General features: G+C 40.3%; 1 protein-coding gene and 1 long non-coding RNA gene across 2 annotated transcripts in view; one reads left to right on the top strand and one right to left on the bottom strand.

The window, feature by feature from the left end:
• The window catches only part of LOC140513397 (uncharacterized), an 81,968-nt gene that overhangs the window by 53,688 nt on the left and 3,008 nt on the right, over positions 1-25,272 (bottom strand). The window lies entirely within an intron of this gene.
• Positions 19,748-25,272, top strand: part of ARHGEF38 (Rho guanine nucleotide exchange factor 38) — a 128,910-nt gene continuing 123,385 nt past the window's right edge. Inside the window, exon 1 of the mRNA XM_072623060.1 lies at positions 19,748-20,133. Coding sequence (XP_072479161.1) covers positions 19,932-20,133 — 202 coding nt within the window. The 5' untranslated portion in view covers positions 19,748-19,931. The remainder of the gene's footprint in view (positions 20,134-25,272) is intronic.

The raw sequence follows: 25,272 nt of genomic DNA, 5'->3' as shown, positions 1-25,272 counted from the left end.
GAACAACCAAAACTTGCAACCTCATTTCTAAAAGATCTTACTCCACAAGGCAGGGTTAATGGGCACTTTGCCATTATTCAATACAAAAGCCATACAATGAGATGTTTTTCAGACTCCCAGAAGACCATTTGCTTGAGAGCTTAGCAAGTATATTTGGCTAAATATATACTGTCTTACACAACCAGAATATGCCTGTTTTTTGAATCCCTGGGCAAAAGCAAAATAAAAATTAGCCCAAGGCCCAGAAAGAATACGTATCCCTTCTGAAGATCGCGCATACATATTGGGTATGTTTTTGGGTCATTTTTACCTTGTTTCATTTTATTTGCTAAAAACACAATTGCTAATTTTTGCTTTTTATATCATTTGCATTTTCCCATACTTTTCTTTCCTCATAGAATGTTTGTTCCTTTGTCACCAAAGCAAAACAGTTAATTGCAGGGGTGTGTGCTGATAAATATTTAACAACCAGATCGCCAAAAAAGGAGCACTGTATTATACACTTTTACATTTAATCTTCATTATTTATCCATCGCTTTCTTAAGTCTAGACAATTAACAAAATAATAAATCAAGTCCTGATTTGTAGTATTTACTGATTTTTTGATGTGTAAATGCTCATACTGATAATTTAACAATTGAATCTTGGGGAGTCAGCATGAGCTAGCTCCAGCATGCCTCTGCTTAAGCAAAGTCATCTGATGCATCTGACAAGATGTGAAACTTTGGGGCAGCCAAGTGGCACAGTGGATAGCATCTAACCTGGAGTCAGGCAGATCTGTGTTCGAATCTTGCCTCTGACATTTACTAGTTGTGTGATACTGGGTGAATCATTTCACCTGTTTGCCTCAGTTACCTCATCTGTAAAATGGGGATAATAATAGCACCTACCTCCCAGGGTTGTTGTGCAAATCAAATGAGGTCATAATTGAAAACACTTAGCACAGTGCTCATAGTAAGTGTTCTATAAATGTTAGCTTATTATGATTACCTGTAGACCCCTACCTCTATCCCCAAAAGAGAAATTATATTTTGACATGATTTGGATTGCTTCCATTAAAATGCTAGTCCTGGAAAGTTTGGGGATTTTGTGTAGGTTTCATTTAGCAATCTGTACCCAAGTTCCCTTAATATGAAACCTGAGAATGGCAACTGTTTACTTTTATTATTGTGCTTAGAGAACAGCCTCTCCTTTTCTTCAAAAACCATTCAGGAGAGAAAGGCCAAGAAGTACATTCTCCCCACCCTTCCCCACCTCTCTTCTGTACTCATAACTACCAGTGATCATAATTATAATCATCCTGGAAGGATACTATCTAAACAAAGAGAACTTGGCTCCCAATTTCCTTCTCTTTCTGATCTAGTCTTCCTTTCCCTCCACCCTCCTTTTCTCTTTTTCCAAACCTTTTCCTTTTGTTACAGAACACAGGTAAATAACAAGAGTTCTAACATACATGGAAAGCCCAAAGTTCTTGGACAGGGCATTTTTAAAATGGCCGTGTCACTAGTAGATGGAGAGGCAGATTCATATTTGGGAAAGTTTAGGTTTTCAGAGACATTTATTACATTATCTGAAAGAGAAGCCAGATCACATGACACTCTCCCACAACAGATATCTGTCAAACAGAAGCTTAAGGTTCTATAGAGCCATTTTTCTACGGCACTGCATTATTCTTCCAAATAATACAGTCCAAGCTCTTGGATCAGTTTCCTCAACCGTAAATAATAACACTTTTAAGTACTTTTTAAAACTTTGAGTGCTATGTAAATGTTAGCTCTTATTGTTATTTTTATCATTACTAATTATTGTTATTAATAATACATTAGCAATTATTGTTATTATTATTGATAGAATGATGTACCCTATTTTGAATGATCAGAATGGAGGGTACCATATAAGCACAAAAGACGGTGCGAATGATGGTTATTTTTTATTATTAATGATAATAAATATATTTCTATTAAGTGATTTTTACAAAATTGGCCCCTTGAGGATTGGAGTACGCATGTCTTCATCAGTTTATCCTGACATAACAAAATCAAAGCTGAAATGAAAATTGATCAAGCAACAAATTAAAGTATTAATTAAGTGTCTCCTATGTGTCAGATGCTATATTAGGTGCTGGTTGAGTTTACAAAGTTTAAAAAAACCAGTCCCAGTCCTCAAGGGGGCTTACAATCTATCAGGGGAAACTCCCTGTATGTATATAAGTATTAATAAATAATTAATAAGTAATAATAACATATAAGTAATAAGTATTAATAAGTAATAATAAGTATTAATTAATAAGTATTAATATAAGTATTAATAAGTATTAATATAAGTATTAATAAGTAATAATAAGTATTAATTAATAAGTATTAATAAGTATTAATATAAGTATTAATAAGTAATAATAAGTATTAATAAGTAATAATAAATACAAGGTAATTGAAGGAGATCAGACACTAGCATTGATGGATATGAAAAGGTCTCTGTTCGGGGTAGTATTTCAACTGAGCATTACAAAATATATAAGAGATGTTGACTACAGCATAAAAAATGCAAAATAAATTCTATAATTCTCTAGTGATGGTTTTCAAATATTAATTAGGCTGCCCACACTTTAGGCAGGAAACAAAAAGGCTTCGTGTCTTCAAGTTCAATTTCTCCACCTTGATTCCTTAAGAGATGGTTCCCTTGTCTGTAAAATGATCAAAATAATACCAGATGGTATCCACCTCAAGTGAGATAGTGTATGTAAAGTGCTCTGCCTGCTTTAAAGAGCACTAATATTACCACATGACAACTCTTGTATTGTCGTAGGTCAAGGCAAATCATTGTTTGTTTAACAGGACTGTTGGAGGCTGCCTCCTTCCCTCCCACTTTGGTTCAATCACCCAAGCCCAGAGTACAGATAAGGGCTACCACTGGCTATACCACAGCAACCTTTGATATTCTTCTGATACTGTAGCTTAGTAACAGTGTCTGACGTTTACTTTCCTGCCATTAGCAGGAGTCAGAGCTGTAAGTAGCAATCTCTGTCTTGGGCAACAAGTGGATAAGTCATCCTCAATTAGGAGAGGAGCACAGAGGAGACAGAGACCCGGAGACACTAGCAAAGAGTGGGGTTGGGTGGGAGAGCTCGCTGGTTTGGATCATCTGCTAACTTTTAATCCAATACAATCTAACAAGCATTTCTAAAGCGGTTTCCATGTGCAAGGCACACAAAGACAAATTTTGAAAAGGGTTCAGGTTCTTAAAGCATTACATTTTGCTGGGAGGATACAGAATGTATACAAATGAAGACACATAATGATTTGAAGATGGGGAAGAACACTAAAAACTAGGGCAATCAGAAAAGGCTTCACTTTGAGGGTGAAACATAAACGGAGCCTTGAAGAAGGCTGAAGCCTGGACTTAAGGAGGGAGAGTATTCCAGACCTGGGGATGGTCTATGAAAAGACATGGAAGTAGGAGTTTATAGCCTGGTTTCACTGGGATAGAGTGTATGAGGTGGAGTGATATGAAATGAGCCTGAAAATGTGGCCTGGAGTCAGCCACGTTGTCAAGGGCTTTGAACGCCTGCCTCAGGAATTTGTAATTTATACTAAAGGTAATAGGGAGCCATTTGGAGTTCTTGGGCAAGGCGGTGATATGCCAATGCTTTACAATGAACATTTTGGAGGATTATATTGTGTGTGTATGTATGTATGTATGTATGTATGTATGTATGTATATGTATGTGTGTATATGTGTGTACGTACATGTATATATAATATGTGTGTGTATACATATATCGTATATATGTATATATAATTTTATATTGGATAGGATGACTTAGAAAGGAAAGAGACTGGAAGCTAAGAATCTAATTAGGATGCCATTGAAATATTCTAGGCAACAGGACTTGAGGGTGCCCACCTGTTCTGGGTCAAGGTATCTTTTGGCCAGCATGGGGGTTGCCCTGTTGGGAGCCAGCCATTATTTCCATTCTTATCCTTGTACCACAGATTCTTTAGTTTCTTTCTTAGAGGAGTATAAGCCCTGTTATGGCTCTTTAAATTTCCAGTCATGGGGAAAATTCTCATCCTTGGTTAAATTCCTGTCCTAGAAGAAAGTTCTAGTCACACTGACCAAGGGATGACTCTAGCTATGATCACTCATTTCAGTCGAATGATAAATGGCCAGGATTCTGATAACACAGGAGTTCTCTGATCCTGGGCTCTGTCTCGTCAGGACCTCCTTTCCTTGAGAGGTAATTCCCAGGCAAGAAGTCTGGAGCTTAGAGACAGGACCACCTTATACTTGCCCACCCCATTCCTTCATACCTCCTCCTCAGTCCTGTACTCAAGTCATCCCTGCCTCAAAGATTTAAAGATTGGGGGTTGCCCACCAATGTTATCCTCCTGTCCCACTCCCAGCCTTATCACACAGCCAGGCGGTCCAAGGGACAAAGAACATTCTGGTTTTGACTTCCCTGGAAGGGAAGTGAAAGGGTTGGGGCTCACCAGTCAACAAATGAAAGCATTCAAAGCCAGAACTCTAATATTTCTGCCACATTCATGGTCTTGGAGGCTAGCAGTAGTATGTGTTGGAGTACTGGTGGTGAAATTTAGCAGCTTCCAAAATCTTTTGTTCTTGGAGCAAAGTCCAGAGAACCACTTTCCCTTCCAGTTGATTATGACTCTAGAAAGAATCCTAAAATTTTAGAACAGGCAGAGACTGGGACCTTTGGGGGGAATCTGGGAAGGTCCTTATACTTCAGGTAGCTTCAGTTTCCTCACCTATAAAATGAGGATAATAACATTAATAGTTATTCCACCACTTACTTGTTTCTCAGGGTCAGGAAAATCAAATGAGATAATAAATGGCAAAACACACTGTAACTGCACAACATCATGTGATACAGAAAATAATTATTTATTACAATCTAGTCCAACTTCCACATTTTACTGATGAGGAAACTGGAGCCTCCCTCACAGTCATAAAGTTGCTTTTCCCTATTAATTAGCACCTGGCACTGTGCCCTGTGTGTAGCAGGTGCTCAACAAATGTTTGGGCTTGATGAGGAAACTTGGAGATCAGTGAATTTCTAATGTTTAGAAAAGAATTGGATTAATGATAAAAAACGAAGGGTAAGGAGGGAAGAATATGGAGGGGGAGTGAGAGGAGGGGTAATGGAGAGGAAGGAGATGGGGAGAGAGAAGAGAGGAGAGAGGATAGTGGAGGGAGAAGAGGAGAGAAAAGGGGAAGGGGAGAGTGAAATGGGAAGAGAGAGAAAAGGAAGAGGGAAAAGGAAGAGGAAGGAGCAGGTAAAAGGGGAGAGAGGATAGTGGAGGGGGAGGGAAAGGAGAGAGGGAGGCAGAGAGTGAAACGGTTAGAGAGAAAAGGAAGCAAGAAGGGAGGGGACGGAGGGGGGCAAAGGAGAGGGAAGGTGGATGGAGGAGGCAAATGGGGAAACGAGAGAGGGAGGGGGAAAGTAGAAAGGGATAGGAGGAAGGAGGAAGGGGAGGGAAGAAAGAGGATAGAGATGGAGGAGGAGGGGAAGGAAGGGGAGGAGCAGGGAAGGAAGGAGGAGGAGAAGGAAAAGGAGGGGGAGAAGGAAAAGGAGGGGGGAAAGGAAAAGGAGGGAGAGAGGCAGAGGAGAGAGTTCAACTGAATTTGGCATCACCAAATTCAGGTTCAAATCACAGCTCTGCCATTTACACCTGTGTAACCTTGGGAAAATCACTTAACCTCTCTGAGCCTGAGTTTTGCACTTTTAAAGGGTGCGGACTGGACTTGAAGACTTTTAATTCCTTCCAGCTGTAGTTCCATAATTCAATGGACATTATATAGGATATCCCAAAACTCTTAGTACACTTTTAAGCTTTAATAGCTTTAGTAACTTAAAACTGTACTAAGATTTTTGAGACACCTGCACTAAAACGGAAGAGGAGATGGGGGAGAAAGAATGGAGAAAGGCAGCCTGATTTCTAACATAAACTGATGAAACCAAGGAAATTTCCAGTGAGATTTGCCACCTTCAAAAAGCAAGCAAACTAAAACACCCAGTCCCCTTCCCTAAACCCACAGCTAGGTGGGCCTGGAGTCAGGAAGACCTGAGTTCAAATCTAGCCTCAGATACTTACTACAGGCAAGATCCCAGGCAAGTCACTTAACCTCTCAGACTCAGTTTCCCCATCTGTAAAGTGGAAATAATAGCACCTCCCTTTCAGGACTGTTGTGAAGATAAAATGCGATAGTATTTGTAAAGTGGTTTTCAAACTTCTAAGCATTATATAAATGCTATTTATAATTATTTTTGTTATGACCACAGTGCAGGGAGTCTTCTATACTTGACTCATTATTTATGTGTTTAATTTAGAGAGTGGCATCCATCTTTGAGTCTTTTTGATATAATTCATGTTTAAAAACTACAGTCTCTCCTCCATCAAGATAAAGGCAGTGAGAGAGGAAAAAAGGACACTAACTTGTGTTGGCCAATAAATAAAAACATTCCCCTCTGGGATTTCCTGCTTTGTGCAAACCTGGGACCCTGGTTTTCTTAGGAATCTTGATTCCAAGAAGCTGTCCTGCCTTCCTTTCTCTTAGCAGTGGCGTCTCCCAAAGAGAAGAATTTTGGAATGAATGCTTTCCTGATGAAAGTTTGTTTTTTTTTTTTAATCTCCTACCACATCTATGAAATAGGAATCCTGAGCTGTGTGTGGATTTTAAAAAATGCCTTTGGATTCCTTATTCCTCAGGCTTTCATAATTATCCCAACAGCCTTCTTTGCTTTTGATTTTAGATTATAGTTTCATTTTGCTTTTCTGACAGTCTGTTAACGTTGTTCGTACCTTTGCTGGGCATAGGGTGAAGGGCATGGAAAGTATTCTTTCAAGGTGAGGGAAGGTAGTTAGCTGGAAAGGAATTAGTTAGCTTTATATTTACCAAGAACGCACTGCTTTTCTCTCCATTGTTAATGGGAGACATGAGACCTTGGTGAGTTCACTCTCTAATGAATAAACTCATCCCAAAGGTCCCTTTGTTTGGAAAGAAGTTTCTAAAATTAGAAGCTATGCTTGAATATGAAGTGAGATTTCAGAGTGGCTTTTAAATCTCTCAGTCAGCACATCATAATGGAGAGAAAGCTGATTCAGAGCCAGTAAGGCTTGGGTTCCAGTCTTCTTACATATCCTGGCTATGTGATGCTGAGCAAGTCTGTCCTCTCACTGTTCTTGGCAGCTAAGAATATAAATTGTAAAGAACTTGCTGGCCTGAGTTTCCTCATCTAGGAATTCTCTGTCAATGAAACCATTGGTTCAGTTTTTATCCCTCTTCTATATGATAAAAATACATCCTGGGTCAGCAGAAAGTTTCCCTCATGGCTTTGTGATTATATTTGCACCACCTCTGAGGGGATCAGAATTTCAGAGGTCCTAACCTTTCTCCTTCCCCTTGTTTATGGCTTGTTCTCCATTGGAACCTCTCTAGTGAAGTTCAGTCAGACATTTAAAGTTCAGTTTTTATTCCAATATAGAGAAATCTTTCGGTACAGACCACCTGGAAATTGAAGTTAAAGCTATATGGTTACAGACAATGCATTTCTTGTGACATAGGTTCATGCACACCTAGCCTAGTAGTTAGGTAGTGCAGTGGAGAGCGCCCTGGACCTGGAATCAGGAAGACCTTATTTCAAATCCTGTCTCACACACTTATTAGCTATGTGACCCAGAGCAAGTAATTTAATCTCATTCAGCCTACATTTCTTTGTCTGTAAAATGGGGATTATAATAGTACCTATCTCCCAGGGTGTTGTGAGGATCAAATGGGAAAATGAGGTCGTAATTGTAAAGTGTTCAGCACAGGGCCTGGCTCAGAGTGAGAGCTATACTAATGTTAGCTTTTCTCCTTCTTCCTCCTTCTCCTTTTTCCTTTCTTCTTCTCTTTTCTAGATTGCACTCTGACCCCATCGTTTTAAGGAACTTCCAGTGAAGTAACTCCTCCTACTAAGGTGAACTGATACCTTCTCTACAATTTAAGATGTGCAGCTTCCTGGCAGACCAGACAAAATGTTACCTCTTTTTGCCCTTCAAGGCCACCTACATCTAGAAAGAAGGTAGTCAGCACACCTGCTGAGGAAGTCAAATCAAGGCGACTAATACTTATAAATCCTCTACAATGTGCCAGGCACTGTGCTAAGCAAAGGAAACAGAAAGAAAGGTGAGAAGACAATGCCTGTTCTCAAGAGGCTTACAATCTAATGGAGGAGACAACAGATAAACAACTATGTATGAACTATAGATGGATAAAATACACATACATCCCCGTGTGTGTGTATGTGTGTGTAGAGAGAGAGAGAGAAAGAGTGAGAAAGAGAGAGAGAAGGAGGGGTGGGGGGAGGGAGGGAGAGCAGTCTCAGAGGGAGGGCACAAAGATTAAGGAGGACCAGGAAAGGCTTCAGCTGAGACTTGAAGGAAGTCTTCTCTCTCTTTAATAGCTCTATCCCAGTCCCACAGGGCATGGCTTGGGCTTAACACACTATTACCCTAAATCTCTCTCTCCTCCTCCTCCACCTCTATAACCTTATTATCTGTTCAGAACACAGTCTTCAAAGTCTCAAGTTTCTTCAATATCTTGAGGCCCCAGCGCCATGAGCCTTCCAGAGGTTATAAATTCCAGGTCCACATTTAGCATAAACATAGGCATAACTGGAACCCAATGACACTCTACCCGTTACTTTTCCTACTCTAGGGTTCTTCTCAATGGCAATACAACATGAGAAGAAGGGTGATTTTGTCGTAGTAGATTACTGCGTCTTGGGGATTTTAGATAAATTATTTTGCCACTTTCAATGCTCAAGAAAAATTCTGAATAGTATTGATGGCTAGGGTGGGAAAAGACACTGTAAACCAGATGGTAAAAACCATTGAGGAAAGTGAAAGAGTGTCTTGGAGGCTGGTAGGTAGTGGCAATGGGAATGGAGAGAAGATACTATAATTGAGCAGGATAGATAGATAGATAGATAGATAGATAGATAGATAGATAGATAGATAGATAGATAGATGATAGACACAAATAGGTTTAATAATAGGTATAGATATAGATAATCTTGATGATAGATAGATAGATACTGATAGGCTTAATGACAGCAAGATGTATAGATAAGTTTAATGATAGATATAGATAGGTTTAATGATAGAGAGATGGATGGCTAGATAGATAAACATTTATTAAGCTCTTACTATGGACCGGCATTGTGCCAGAATATACATACAAACAAAAAGATAGTCCTTGCCCTCAAAGGGTTTACAATTTAGTGGGAGAACATGACTCATCAAAAGAAGTTGAAAAGTGGCACTAGGGTGCCAGTAAGGGAGCAGGAGAGGTCATCTTGGGCACTGTGAGCTGCTGGAGATTTAAAGAGGTCATGATGGCAGGAAGAGTTGCATTCTCCAATGGAAATTCCAGAAGACATAGTAACCACAAAGGTTGGGTCCAAAAGGACACAGAGGAAAGTAACTGAATTAATTATTCAGTTGACATGCATTTGTTAAGCACCAAGATATGCCAGACTCTGTGACAGACTCTGGGGATACAAAGATAGAAATGACCCAACTTCTGCCCTCACGTAGCTTCCATTCCTTTAAAGAATATCATATGGACAGATATAAATATATAGGAAATATGTACAAAATTAACAGACAGTAATTTGGGGGGCGGGTCAGGGGGAAGGTTTAGGGAATAGCTTGGGGAATCAGAAAGGACCTCCAGATCACTGTAGAGAGCAACACCATCCTCCCAGTTCCTCAGGCTCACAATCTGGGAGTCATCCTGGACTCCTCACTGTTTCTCACACCCCATTTCCCATCTGTTGACAAGGCCTGTTGATTTTGCCTTTGCAGCATCTCTCTGATACACCCCTTTCTCTCCTCTGACACTGCCCCCACTTTAGTGAAGGCTTTCCTCATCTCACACCTGGTCCATTGCAATAGCCTGCTGGTATTCTGCCTGTTTCAAGCCTCTACACCCTATTGAATCCATCCTTCATTCAGTCACTAAAGTGATTTTCCTGAAGTCCAGGTCCAGCCTCTGAACCAACAGACTTTTAATGGCTCTCTATCACCTCTAGGATCAAATACAACATGCACAGTTTGGCATTCAAAGTCTTTCATAATCAACTCTGCCCCTCCTGTACAGTCTTCTTACATGCTACTCCCAAAAATATACTTTTCAATACAGTGACACTGGCCTCTTGGCTAATCCACAGATCTCTTGGTGCTGGGCATTTGTCTAGCTATGCCCATGCCTGGAAGGATCTCCCTTCTCAACTCCACCTACTAACTTTCTTGACTTCTTTTAAGTTCCAATCGAAGTCCCATCTTTTACAGGAAACCTTTCCCAAGTCCTCTTAATTCTAGTGTTTTCCCTCTATTAATTATTTCTTCTATTAATTACATCTTATTTATTCTGTATATAGCTTGTTTTGTATAGATTTGTTTACATGTTGTCTCTCCTATTAGATTATAAGATCCTTGAGGGCAAGGTTCTGTCTTTTATCTTTTCTTTTCTTTGTACCCCTAGCACTTAGTACAGAATTTGGCACATAGCAGATCCTTAATAACTGTTTATTGACTGATTATTGATGTAGGAGGTGATATTTGAGCTGAGCTTTGAAGGAAACTAGAGATTCTAAGAGTTTGAAGCAAGGAGGGAATGCATTCTAGCTATGGAAAACAGTACAAGGCATGGAGGAAAGAGAGTTGGAATAGTGTGTGAAAGGAAAAACAAGAAGGTCAGGTTGGCTGGGCTCAACAGCACAAAGAGGGAAAACTAGAAGACTGATCCTAACTCAGGGAAAAAGAGCTGAGCTAAAAGCAGACAGGGCAGTACCCCAATGGTAAAAATGGGTAGTGTAGTCATATTAAGTGATTGTTAATGTTCAGTGATATCTGACTCTTCGTGACCCCATTGGGGGTTTGCCATTTCTTTCTCCAGCTTATTTTACAGATGAGGAAATTGAGGCAAACAGGGTTAAGTGACTTGCCCAGGGTCACACAGCTAGTATCTGAGGCTGCATTTGAACTCAGGTCTTTCTGAGAGCAGACCTGGCAATCTATCCACTGCACCACCTAATTGCTAGTGATGGAGATTAGGCAACTAGAAAGTGTAGAGGGGGGAAGCTAATCATACTGTAGGAAATAAGGAGTGCTAAGGAAGGAGGAAAAATGTAACAATTAATTAGACCTGAGTTCTGATTACTATGTCAGTGAGAAGGAACGTTGATATGGCAGTGTACAGCAAAAAGAGCCCTGGCTCTGAAACCAAAGACTTGGCTGCAGATCCTGTCTGTCACTTCCTATCTGTGACCTTTGCAAGTCACTTCATTTCCTCAGTCCTCAGTTTCCCTTTTTGTAAAAAGGAAGAGCTTGGACTAGATGGCCTCTTTCAAGAGCTCCTGTCTAGCTCTAGACCTAAAATTTCACATGAAGATACCTCCAGCTTCCATCAGGAAAGAATTGACTAGCTCCCACAAGACTTAATGGACATCAAATCTTATTAAAGTGTGAATGTTGAAATGAATGAGCATGTGGCTCTTCTCAAGGTACTTATAGGCACCTCTCTCACAAAGTTCTGCTCAGTAGTAGCCTAACAAGCATTCCCCTGTAACCCAGCCGGTTGTAATGGGATGAATGCTCACCGCAGTTATGTGTTCAATCTGTGTCTTACTCTGAGTGCAACCTGGCCTAGTTATGGTTGCCATGGAAACTGTAATTTTGAATTTAATAAAACTCACCTAGAGGTGGAGGAGCTCTTCTTCTCAAAATGCTTTCTAATCACTGAGATGATTTATCTATACCCCTGAGACATGAAGAAACTGAGGCAGATTTTGCTTGACAATGCATATTTGTTACAAGTTTTGTTTTTCTTTTTTTTTTTTTCATTTGGGGATGATGTGAGGGAGAAAAAATAAATGCTCGTTAATTGAAAAAATAAATTTAAATTAAAAAAAGAAATAGGCAGAGGGTTTAAGTTGTTTGCTCCATGTTGCATAGAGTCAGGGAGGAAAGACCATGTTTTTGACATGGTGAATAATTTTTGAAAAATTATTCAGTTCATAAAAATGCTATTTGACCTCAGGAATTAAAAATGGGTTCTCCACAATTACTTACAACATTTCCTTTCCTTCCTCATCCCCATCTAATTTCCTTGCTTGCCATGAACCAAGGTCAGGATGGCACAAGAATCTATCTATAGTTGTATACTGAATCTGAACACAGACTGAGTTCCCTCACAGGAGAGAGAGAGAGAGAGAGAGAGAGAGAGAGAGAGAGAGAGAGAGAGAGAGAGAGAGAGAGAGAGAGAGAGAGAGAGAGAGATGGAGGGAGGGAGGGACAGGGACAGGGAGAGAGAGGGGAAGACAGAGAGGCAGACAGAGACAGAAAGATAGAAAGAGAGAGAGACAGAGAAAGAGAGAGAGAAAGAGAGAGAGAGAGACAGAGAGAGACAGAGAAAGAGAGAAAGGGAGGGAGAGAGAGAGAGAGAAGGAAGAAGGAAAGAAAGAAATGCAGATTTAAAGGAAAAACACTTGACTGGGGAAAAATAGAAGGGAAAACGGACCAAGGCACTGGGAAATGTTTAACAACTGGCTCTTTGAAAAACAATATGGATGACACATTTTTAAACTTTTTCTGTATTATTAACATTTCCCCCCAACATTTTGCTTAGTCTATACAGTCAAACAAAACAATTAATTCAGTCTGATTGTAGTTTGCCAATTTCTGAGGTGCATATTGTATACACCGAAAATTTAACAATCAGCTCTCAAAATTCCATACAAACTAGCTCCAGCACATCCTTGGCTGAAATCTTTTAAATTACGAACTTTATGAGCAAAGAAACTATCATTTTGTCCAAATAGGAAACTCTTCTCTCATACAGGAATTCTCTCCACCAACATAGATGACAGCTTCTCTATACTTCAGTAGCTAAATCCTAGTTAGTTATCTGAGACTCAGAGAGATGGTATGACATCTCAGGGTCTGACAGGTAGTAATCAGAAAGGACGAAACTTGAACCCTTGTCTCCCTTAAACAACATTAGCCTCTATGCTGCAATGCTTGATAATACTTAATAATGATCACCAAAAAATGAATAGTTAAATAAGCATACCAAATAAAGAATAAAATCATACAGAAACCATTTTTGTTTCATCCAAACTCAACTGATATCCAATTTAGAGTCTCCCTTAGGACTTGGGCTTGAATCCCAAGGACCCCAGCTTCTCTGGGCAGAATCTATGCTAACTGTTCTATAATCTTGGCTTCAAGGTTATCACGGCTTGAACTCCCAGGTCCTGTGAGGATCCCCTTAGGCACCTGAAACTGAGAAGGACAAAGAACACAGAGCATAAGCAAACCCTCAGAGGCCCATTACTCTGAGCCAGGGTAAAGAGCCCAGTCAGGGGAAGGATAGTCCTTCACCTCTCACCAGTTCTGTTCATGGTGTCTTTACTGTAGGCGCACTGGGATCTTCATTTTTCTGGATGAAGCAGATAAGAGAGCAGTAGAAATAGTGAAAACAATTCAGTCTCCAATTTAAAAGCCACAGGCAGCCAATCAAAGGAGACTTATCCCCATCACCCAAATCACCCAATTGGAAGGGGATAAGGGCTTCATGTAAGGCAAACTGGACATGATCAAAAGGCCCCCCCCTTGGGCATCTCCGTGTTAAAATGGGGCAGGCCCAGAGAAATCCAGGGTTAATATTTTATATGTATATATATATATATATGTATGTGTGTATACAGATATACATAGATACATACACAGACCCATACATATGTTTGTGTGTATAATCAAATACATGCTTCAAGTCTGAGGAGCCCTCAACTTCTTCTGTCCTCAATTTTGGATCTGGGTGACAAGAAGCTATAAAAATAATTTGAGTCTATTCTCCTAGACTAATTGTTGAGGATGATATGATTACCTCCCCCCATTTTATTGGATTATTTAATATGTTACTATTTAAATTTATTAGTTAGGTTTATATTTTCCTCCAATTCTTTTTTTTATTTAATTAATTTTTCAGTTTTCAACAATCACTTCCATAAGTCTGAAGTTTTCTCCCACTCCCTCTCCTCTCTCTCCCTGAGACAGCTTACAATCTTATGTGGGTCCATCTAGTTCTAATTATGTATATGTGTATATACATATATATATAGTGTATATATGTGCATATATGTATTATACACAATGCAAATGTACATAGATATATGGGTATATATAGGGCATATATACACGTTATCCATTATATACACATGCGTATATAGACATATATACGCATGTGTATTTGTATATGAAATTCAGATACTCTGTTTTGTATTCAAAATTATCTTCACTGATTCTCGTTGGAAAATGAGAATGGTGGCACTAACGTGTAGTCCCTACACTTGGGTACCTGAGGCTGGTGGATCTTAAGTTCTGGAGCTCTGAGCTTTAGTTGCTTAAGAGAATCAAGTTGCCTGCACCAAATCTGACACCAATATGGTGAGCCCCTCAGAGGAAGTCAAAGCTTCTATATTGCTCAGGGGTGGGATTAGGTCTATGAGTGGTGGCTGCATTTGTAACCACTTTCAGGCCAGTTAAGAAGACCCAGTACACCCTTCCTCCCTCAAATGAAAGTAGTTATTCCCTGGCCCCACTCTACCCTCCATAATAATGGTTTGGAATCAAGTTACAACTATTCTATGGATAGCATGGTTTTTCAGTTGTCTCATTCCTTGTGACCCCATTTGGGGTTTTCTTGGCAAAGATGCCAGAGTGGTTTACATTTCCTTCTCCAGCTCATTTTACAGGTGAGGAACTAAGACAAGTAAGGTTAGGTAATTTACTCAGTGTCCCACAGCTATAAGTATCTGAGGTCAAATCTGAACTCAGGTCTTCCTGACTCTAGGCCTGGCACTCTTACCACTGCACCACCCAGCTGCCTTGGTTTTTCTCTAGATAAAGCCAGTCATTCCCTTTAGCAGGCACACTAAAGTAAAGGGCTCCCTTCTTTCTCAAGTTCCCATCATTTTAATGTTAGTAGCCAGTTTCTCTGTTGGGAGTCAGAATAGTAATCTTCTTCATCATTTCCTCTACTTTTTTGAAGGATGAAATGTTGATGAAGGCAACTCATTCAGTGTTTTTGCTTTCGGCAGACAATAAGCTCCAGCAGATATCAGGATAACTATTGCCCCTCATCAACACCTTGCCAGCTCTGTGATATTTCTCAAGATCTTCATTTTGTGTCTTGCTTCTAGCTATGTGATAAGTTTGCCAATGGTCTCCAAACTATTTTTAAATAATGCATACCTATTAATAAAATAAAATTAGCATGGATCCCTCATCCCACCAATAAAGGAATAGAGATCTGGGAATATAAGATTCCAGAAGGCAAAGGACCTAGGCTCACAGTCAAGAATATGTTACCTGATAAAAACAAGTATAATGATATGGGGGGTGGGGGGGTGGAATGGATTTTTAATAGAATAGAGAAATTCCCAGCATTCTTGATAAAGAGACTAGAACCGTGGAGAAACTTTGAAGTTCAGACACAAAAATTAAGAGAAACATAAAAAAGGCAAATATAAATGAATAATCATAAGGGACTAAGCTCTGTTAAACAATTTATGTTCAGATATGAGGAGGTGTGACATGTGTCCCCTCTGAACCCTAACATATTAGGAAGTCTAATTAGAAGGGCAAGGAATGAATCCATTATGTCTTGATGATCTTAAAAGCAAAATGGAAAAGAAAAGGGCAGAGTAATAGATTAAGAGGAAAAGGAGAAGCAGATTAAAGGAAATGATCTCATATAATTAGAATATCCAAGTAGAAGTCTATACAAGAAATGAAGGAGGTAGCAGTTGATACTTGAACCTCACTTTTCATTGAACTGGTCAAAGGAGGGAAGAGCACACATACACACACAGAGTCAGGGACACATACATTTCACTCATCAGGGGAATGGTTATTGTCCTTCGTCTTCGAAGAAGACCAAAATGACATCGCCATTGTAAAGTGAAATTTCAGTGTGTCTGACCGTGGTTGATCAGACCAATATGAGCTCGGAATGCTCTACCACAGGTTGGGCACAGATAGTTGGTATGAATATTTGGGGTGGATATCCCAAATTTGCGCATCTTGTATTTACTTTGTGCTGTCTCAATTCTGCTTTGCTCAAAGAGCACAGCACCTTTTCTTATGTGGGCATGCCATGCTGAGCGGTCCTGTGCCAGCATCTCCCATGTTGCACAGTCAAATCCAAAGTTCTTGAGAGAGACCTTGAAAGTGTTCTTGTGTTGTTTCTTCTGGCCACCATGTGATCGCCTGCCCCATGTAAGTTCTCCATAAAACAGTCTTTTTGGCAAGCATATATTTTGCATTCGAACAACGTGGCCAGCCCATCGGAGTTGGGCTCTCTGAAGTATAGTATGAATACTTGGCAGTTCAGCTCGAGCAAGGACTTCAGTGTCTGGTACTTTATCATGCCAGGTGATCCTCAGAATCTTCCTAAGAGTTCAAGTGGAAGCAGTTCAGTTTACTGGCATGATGCTGGTAGACTGTCCATGTTTCACAAGCTTGTAACAATGAGGTCAGCACAACAGCTCTGTAGACCTTCAATTTGGTAGTCAGTCTAATACCTCTTCTCTCCCAAACCTTTTTTCGGAGCCTTCCAAATACTGATCTAGCACTGGCAATGCGGGCATCAACCTCATTGTCAATGTGTACATCCCTGGAAAGTATACTACCAAGGTAAGTGAACTTATTCACAGTATTCAAAACTTCTCCATTTTTGTAACTGATGGTTTCACATATGGATGGTGTGGTGGTGGCTGATGGAGCACCTGTGTTTTTTTGTTGTTAATTATTAGGCCAAAATTAGCACAGGCAGCAGAGAATTGATCCATACTTTGTTGCATCTCATCTTCAGAGGCTACACTGAGTGCACAATCATCTGCAAACAGAAAATCATGCACCAACACTCCCTCCACTTTGGTTTTGGCTTGTAACCTTTTCCAGTTGAAGAACTTACCATCAGTGCAGTAGTTGACCTTGATGCTATGTTCATTCTCATTGAAAACATTTGTCAACATGGCTGAAAACATTATCCTAAAAAGCATGGGAGCAAGCACACAGACCTGTTTCACTCCACTGATGTGAAGGCACGAGAGCTTTGTCCATTATCCAGAACCAGGGCAAACATGCCATCATGAAATTGACATACAATGCTGCTGAACTTCTCTGGGCAACCAAATTTTGACATAATTTTCCATAAACCCTTATGACTAACAGTGTCAAAGGTCTTGGTCAGATCTACAAACGTTGGGTACAGACCTCTGTTCTGCTCCTGGCATTTCTCCTGGAGTTGTTGGGCAGCAAATACCATATCTACTGTTCCTCGGCCCTTTCTGAAGCCACACTGGTTCTCAGGTACATGCCCATCTTCCAGGTGAAGGATCAGCCTATTAAGGAGGACGCTAGCAAGAATTTTGCCAGCAATGACTAAGAGAGAGATCCCCTTGTGATTGTAGCAGGACAATCTATTCCGTTTACCCTTATAGAGGGAAATAGAATGGAAAGGGAAGAAGAGTGAAGAGGGAATTAGTCCTAAGAAAAATAAACTCTAAGCACATGTAAAAATATCAACACCTCTTTTGAGATGGCAAAAAATGGGAATCGGAAGCGATGCCCATCAGTTGGGGGAATGTCTGAGCAAGTTATAGCACATAAATGCTGAAGGAATATTGTTGTGCTGTAAGAAATTATGAATTGGATAGTTTGAGAGAACCTAGGAACTCTTGCATGAACTGATGCAGAGTGAAGTGAGCTGAATTTTTCAATGACAACATTATAAAGACAAACAACATTGTGAGATTTAGGAATTGTGATCAATCCATTGTGACCAACCATGATTCCAGAAACATGCTATCCAGATACAAGTATATGTACGTGTATGAGTGTGTATGTGTGTGTGGGGGGGGTGGAGTTGGGGTTGACTATATATAATGCTGGTACATAGTAGGGACTTAATAAATGTTTGTTTACTTGCTGATCTAGAGCTATTTTATGTTTTGCTTTTTTTCATGGGCTGCCTCGGCCAAAGAATTCATGATCCATCAGCCATCACTCCTTCCTTGAGCTCTAAAGTTATCAATGATAACTCATTTTTTAAACAAAAAGTTCATACCAAAGCAAATTTACAAAGGTGAGAAACAAAGCTTGGTTTTGCTGTAGGAGGCACAAATCTCAGAAAGTCTTTGGTATCTCAGTCTTGCCACACAAACACCCAGACTATTATTCCCAGAGCTTGGATGAATTCCCCCAGAGATCTCAGCACACACTATTGAGAAAAACAACTTCGAATTAAGATGGATGAAAGGTATTCAAATGAGAGATCCACTGTCCCCAACATGCACATGCCTTCCCTCTCTCCCTTCCTCTTGAGCGTTCTAGTTTATTTAAACCAGGGGAATCTGTGATGTGGTCCCACTCCAAATTCCCACTACCCTGGCTTTGACTTTCTTCAGGTAAGCTTAGTAACTCATGCTCAGTGCTGCCTGTTTCTGCTTCTCAGTTTTTAAATAAAAACCTCCATGAAGTCAAAGCTCTTCTGCACAATTCTAAGGCTTATTTTGTTAAGGACTTGGACCCGGAAGGGTAAGAATTAGAACTGTGAAAGGATTAACCGCAGACAAACACAGCGTGCAGTCTTGAATGGGAGACTAACTTCTGAAGTCTGAAGAGACTCCCCGTCTCTCTACCTTCCCCTTCCCCCACCAACAGTGCACATGTTGTGCCAGGGGTCACTCTGCCCCCTAGCAGAGCAGTTCTCAAATGCCAGTCTCTCCTCCCAATGGGACAAGTCAACCCGGTCCTTAATCTACAGAGCCAGGGGACAAAGAGGGAGCTTCCCCCCTATAATAATCCAGGTTAGAATTTGTAAATTAGTCGTTTTCTGCAAATGGTCTGTTTTTTTTAAAAAAGGATTTTTAAAAATATCTTTTATTTTTATTTTGACTTCCTCTCTATGTTCTCCCTCCTCTTCGAATCTCCCCTCCCCCTTTTTTGAATAAGGAATTAAAAAAAAAAAGAAAAATATATAGTTCAGGAAAACTAAGAATATATCGACAGTCTAACAGCGTGCTCCCATTCCCCATCTCTTTAAGAAAGGGAGTGAAGCGCCTTCTCCTTTCTGCTCTTCAGGAAAAGCTTGGTCACTATAATGACACATCCATCACTTTCAATTTGTGGTTGTAGTGACACAAATTTCCATTTATGTTGTGACCATGTCTATAGTTTTCCTGTTTGTTTTGTTTTGTTTTCATTTCTAAAAAGCATTGTGCATGCCCAAGTGGCTCCTTTACTGAGGATGATTCAGGTGCAAGTTTCTGCCCAATTCTCCACCAAACCCATCACTGGAGGTGTTGAATTCCAGCTGAAAGTCACACGCATGTCCAAGTTTGCCTCCCATGCAATAGGGCCCTGTACAGTAAAAGCATGCACACCTTAAGCTCTAATAAATTGCAAGTTTAAACTTTAATTGTGGAGCAATGCAGACATGACACAGGTCCCCCAGCCTTCGTGTCCCCCACCCCCACCCACCCACACACACAATAGGATTCTTGTTTGCTTCTGGAGCATGTGACAGGGCAGCCCCTGTTTTGCCTAGCTCTGGGCTGCAGGTCTCTCAGGTAACAGGTGGCAGGATCCCCAGTCGGGCTCTAGGTACAAAAAAGAATGACTTCATAGGGGTGGAGCTCCGGGATCCTGGAGAGGTGGCCGTCACAGCCAGGTAACCCAGAAGGAAAGTTGTCTCATTAAAAGGGGCAGGTAAACTGGAAGTTTTAACCTTCGCCCTGTGGTGATTTGTCAAACTGTCTACTTTGACGAGTTCCTGAGGTTTCCCTACGTCTGGTGCAGATGGAAACCAAGGAAGCATTTGGAAAAGAGAACATGGGAACCAAGAAAAAGAATCTAACCTTTCTGAGACAGAGATTCTACATGTTAGAGAGGAGGAAGACAGACACTGTTGTGGAGAGTAGTGTTGCTGTGGACCATAGTAACTGTGGCCCTTTGAGACGGAGCCAGTCTGACAGAACTGAGTACAATCAGAAACTGCAAGGTAGGTGCCTGGGAAAGGAGTGGACGCCTCCAAAACAGCCTGTTTCATTTCCAAATCTGTCTCTACTAGTATTCTGTTTTCAAGTAAGGCAATGACTTGTAATTTGTAGGGTCTGAACCGGAAAGACAGCACTGGAGTCAGAGAAGCTGGGTTCAGATCCTGCTCTGTCATCATTTAGACCTTTCTGAGGATCAGCTTCCTCCTAATCTGTAAAGGAGTCTCTGTGGCCAAATCAGTTTGTTTGGTTTCCAAGTTTGTCTCTTCTTTGCTTCCATTTTCAAATAAGGGAACAATTTAGAAGTAGTAAGGATTGACTCAAAAGAAGCATCTGTGGCACAGTTTAAAGGTGCTGTGCCCTTGGAGGCAGAGGACCTGAGTTCAAATCTTGCTCTCATCTACCTTAGATAAGGCATTTAACCTCTCTAGGGCTCAGTTTTCTAATCTGTAAATTGACAGGTTGGAAGAGATAGTCTTTAAAGTCCCTTCCAGTCCCAAATCTATGATCCTATAAATTAAATTAGAGGCACTGAGGATTGGTCAGAATTCTGAGATCTACCTTTTATAGCTATTTAATGTCTCCCTTCAAAAAACTAAATGTAAACGTGGCTTGTAAATGGTAAGTGAAGTCACAATCTCACTCTTATTAGGTAATTAATAAATCACTTTGGCATCTTTTTATTATTACTGATGTGACTATTCTCCTTTCTCCTCTTTATGAAATGAGCAGTACATTTCATTTTTTAAATGAAAAATCTTACCCCCCAAATCCCACAACCATAGTATAGTGACTAGAATGCTGGATTTAAAATAAAAAAAACTATTTGAATTCTGACTCTGAAACTTACTAGCTATTGAAGCAAAACAAATCACTTTTCCCTCATCTTTTTTAAGCTTCTCCTTCTTCATCTGTAAAATGGAACTAATATTCAGTATTTATAGCACAGGATTTTGGTATGCATCAATTAAGAAACATTTATTAAGTGCCCACTATTTTCTAGGCACCCTATGAGGAGGAGGGATAAAAAGACAAAAGAAAACAGTATCTTCCCTCAAGGAGTTGAGGATCGAATGTGATCATGATGCTAGTGATGATAAAAGCTCTTATATAGAGCTTTAAGGTTTACAAAGTGCTTTATAACACTATTTCATTTTATCCTCATGAAAATCCTGGGAAGGTTGTCAGGTGTTATTGTTACCCTCTTTTTACAGATGAGAAGACTGAGGCACAGAAAGGTTAAGTGACTTACTTAGGATCACATAGCCAGTAAGTGTCTGATAAGATTTGCACTCATTCTAAAGTGCTTTATAAATGTCAGTTTCCTTTTCTTTATCATTATCTAAATAGGTAAGTGTGAGACAATTCATTGTAACATCCATTTAGGCAATTGTACAAAAAAGGATTGCTCTTATTATACCATATAGGAAGGCAGCACCAACCTTGTGGAAAATGTGGGATGTTGTAACTAGCAGGTCAGCAAAATCCAACTAAAATGTCATTCATTTATAGTGACCGAGAATGGCCAAATGTGGCAGGCATCTTTAGCAGTCAAAATGTTATTTCTCTCTCCCCTGCCTCCATCTCTTTTTTTTCTCCTCAAGCCTGAAGGTCCAATACTTCACTCCATAATAACATCTCACTTTCTAGTCATGCTTTACTAATGATAAGACACTTGCCTGGAGAGGTAGGTACTATAAATATCATTATCACCCTTATACAGTTGAGAAGCATCATGAAATAGTGGATAAAGAATTGATCTTGGAGTCAGGAAGATCTGGGTTCAGATCTTACCTCTGACATACTGACTGTATGACTTTGGGTAGGTTGGTGCCTGACCCTCAGTGGTCAGGCAGCTTTCTAAGACTAGAAAGTAGAAGAACTAAGAGAAGGTAGAGGAAATAAGGAGGTAAATTGAGCTTCTTCCTCTGGGAGCTACCTCTACCAATGAAATTGCAGGTACAATCCTTTTCCTTCAGAAGAAAGAAACAAAGTCTTACCCTTGCTTGGACTATTCAGTTGTGTCCAACTCTTTGTGATCCCATTTAGAATTTTCTTGGCAAAAATTTTGGAGTGGTTTGTCATTTCCTTCTCCCAATCATTTTGACAGATAAGGAAACTGAGGGAAACAAGTGACATGACTTACTTAGTCATACAGCTAGTAAGTGTCTGAGGCCAAATTTGAACTCAGGAAAATGAGTTTTCCTGATTTTAGACTGGGCACTCTATCCACCTAGCTGCCCCACTTGATTATCCGTTAGGTAAATTTCTGAGTTAGGAGTCAAGCTTGGGCCTTCTGACATGCTCTCTATGCCACATCTCTTTATCTGGTACCTACTTGGCAGAATTTTAAGTATTTTCTAGAATGTTAAATGATGTCCCCTCTCCTGTCTTTCACACAATGTATGTTTGAGCATCTCTAAAACCAGTGAGTTGTCTGTCCTTCTGCACTGAACTCAGCCTCCCATTCAGAAAGACCCCTGGTGAATGTTTACATTTGCCATTTATCTTTCTGTGGTGACCTTTCTGGGAGATGCTGTGCTGTTGAAGTATTATGTCTTTAAAAGCAATTAAGTAACTGGGGAAATACAAAGGAAACAGATTTACTGAGTGTATTCTTGGCTTCTCAGAAAGAAAAGTCAAGTCTTATCCCTAAGGAAAAGAGGTGAACTGAGACAGTTGATGACTGCTATTATTATCATGTTTACTGACTTTGGGACTTTCATATGCAGTTTACGTTCTATTTTTCTCTTTGTGAAATTAATAAAAAAAATTAATGTGAAATTTACAAAAAAATGAGCAAAGCTTTTGTGTGTTTTTCTCTTCCGAAATATTTTTTTATAGAGTAAGAATGGTGGTAACCAGACTGAGTTGTTAATCTAAAAAGTCTGAACCTCTATCTATTATTGACACAAATATGTCCCCTTGAAGAGCATTCAACACCCACTGTCCTTTTGATAAAGGGGTCGTTGATTCACATTCGTAGATATTGTATTTTATTGAAAACTGTGCTTGCTTTGGGATCAGACGACCCGATATCCATTTCTGGTTCTTCTGGCCTTATGGTTAGTCTCCTTACCTCAAATCTCTCCCCGTTGCAGTTCATCTTCCACTCAGTCAAACTGACCTTTCTATAGGACAGGTCTGATTATGTCCTCCCCTTTAGTCAATGAATAACAGTGGCTCCCTATTATTGCCAGAATCAAACATAAAATCTCCTGGTTGGCTTTCAAATTCTTCATAAGCTGGCTTCTGCCTGCCTTTCCGGTCTTTACCTTATTCCCATCTGTGCACTCTGCAATGCAGGGGCACCGGCTTCCTTGATGTTCCTCACACCAGACAATCCATCTCCCATCTCTGTGCATTGTTCCTGGCTGTCCCCCATGCCTGGAATGCTCATCCTCCTCATCCTTATCGCCTAGATTCCCTGACTTCTTTCAAATCCCTGCTAAAATCCCACCATCTATAAGGAGCCTTTCCTGCTTCCCCTTAATTCTAGTGACTTCCTTCTGTGATCATCTCCTCTTTATCCTGGATGCATCATGTTTGGGTTTATTGTTTGTCTATCATGTCCCTCACTGCACTGTATACTCCTCAAGAAGAATTGTTTTTCCCCACTTTGTATCCCCAGTGCTTAGCATACTGTCCTACACATTGTAGGGGCTTAATAAATACTTACTGATTTGACTTACTACTTGTGTGACACTGGGCAAGACACTAGAACTGAAAGTATCTCATGGGTTCCTTAATCTAATCCCCTCATTCTATATATGCGAAGCTGAGACCTAGGAAGACTCACTGACTTTTTCAAATCACATAGTCAGCATCAGCAGGATCTGGACCCAGGTCCTCTGGCTCATCCATGCTCTTTCTACTGTGGCAATCTGTCTCTCAGACTTCTTCTCTAGTAGAATCCTTTCTATTGGACTAGTCAACCTTCCAAGTCTAAATCTCTCATCCTGTGAAGCCACCCCATACCCCCAAGTATCCACATTTCTTCCTTCTGTGTTTGAATTGTGAATCAGTTTCTTGTTTGTTAAATCAAGTACCTCTCTCCTTCAGATTGTCCACCAGCAAATAGACACTGACCATTTTATTTGCTACCCATCACTAATGTGGTTCTTGTATTGCAACAAAGGACTTCAACAAAAAGATTTTGGATAGGTTTCCTACTTTGACCTTGAGGAGCTTTGGTCTGTGAGGCCCTTCCACATCTCTACAAGATTCTGCTTTCAGTGCAGAATGGAACAGCTGGGGAAGGGGTGATCTTTGCCAGGATCCTCACTTGCTCTTAGAAGGACTCATTTGGGAGTCTAAGGTAAAGAGCAGAGTGCAGTAAAATATTTCATAATTAAGTTGGCTTCTTACAGTCATAGCATGTTAAAGCAAAAAGGAACCTTAGAGAAACAATAGGCCAACCCTTCCACTTTACAAATGAGGAAATGAAAGTCCAATGAGGAGATGGGACTGGTCTAGGATTACATAGTGAGGCAGTGGCAAAACCAGGACCAAAAACAGGTTTCATGGAAGGTCAGTCAATAAATAAATAGTACAATGCCTAGCACTGTCCTAAGTGCTGACAATTCCTTTCCTCAAGTTGCTTAAAATCCAGTGGGAGAAGATACACAAAAGAAAACTGAAAAAGTGGAGCAGGGTGGAAGGTATTCTGCACAGGGGCATCTAGAGTCCATTTGGTAGGAAATAAAGAGATGGCTGAGCTGGAATTCTCTTTAAATGGAGGCTTTGGAGGGAGATGTTTGATTCTCAGATGCCCTCCAGGAGTTTATGACGTAATGGGGGAGCTGGATGAGATATATGCAGTCATAAGTATGATCTGTTAGAAATGATTAACTATGTCAAAGAGACCTATAGACATGTAGAGTTTCAAGGATCTAGCCATGGAGGAGGTGACCTGTAAGCCAAGCCTGTGGAGAGAGATTTGAACAACAGTACCAACCCAGCTTTCTTTCAATATAAAGTGGAATAATGTTTCACGCAGGGGTTGGATTGGATGACCTCTGAGGTTCCTTCTAGCACTGATAGTCTATGATTCTGTGATACACATCTCTGCCCCTATGGTTCAAACCTTTTCTCCCATAGAATATCCTTGGAGTGTCCTCTGGCTGCTCCCCCTCCAGCACTAA

Source organism: Notamacropus eugenii, chromosome 7 (genome assembly GCF_028372415.1).
Source record: "Notamacropus eugenii isolate mMacEug1 chromosome 7, mMacEug1.pri_v2, whole genome shotgun sequence".
Classification (NCBI taxonomy): Eukaryota; Metazoa; Chordata; class Mammalia; order Diprotodontia; family Macropodidae; genus Notamacropus; species Notamacropus eugenii.
The sequence above is the reverse complement of the archived record's forward strand: the minus strand, read 5'-3'. Positions and strand labels throughout refer to the sequence as shown.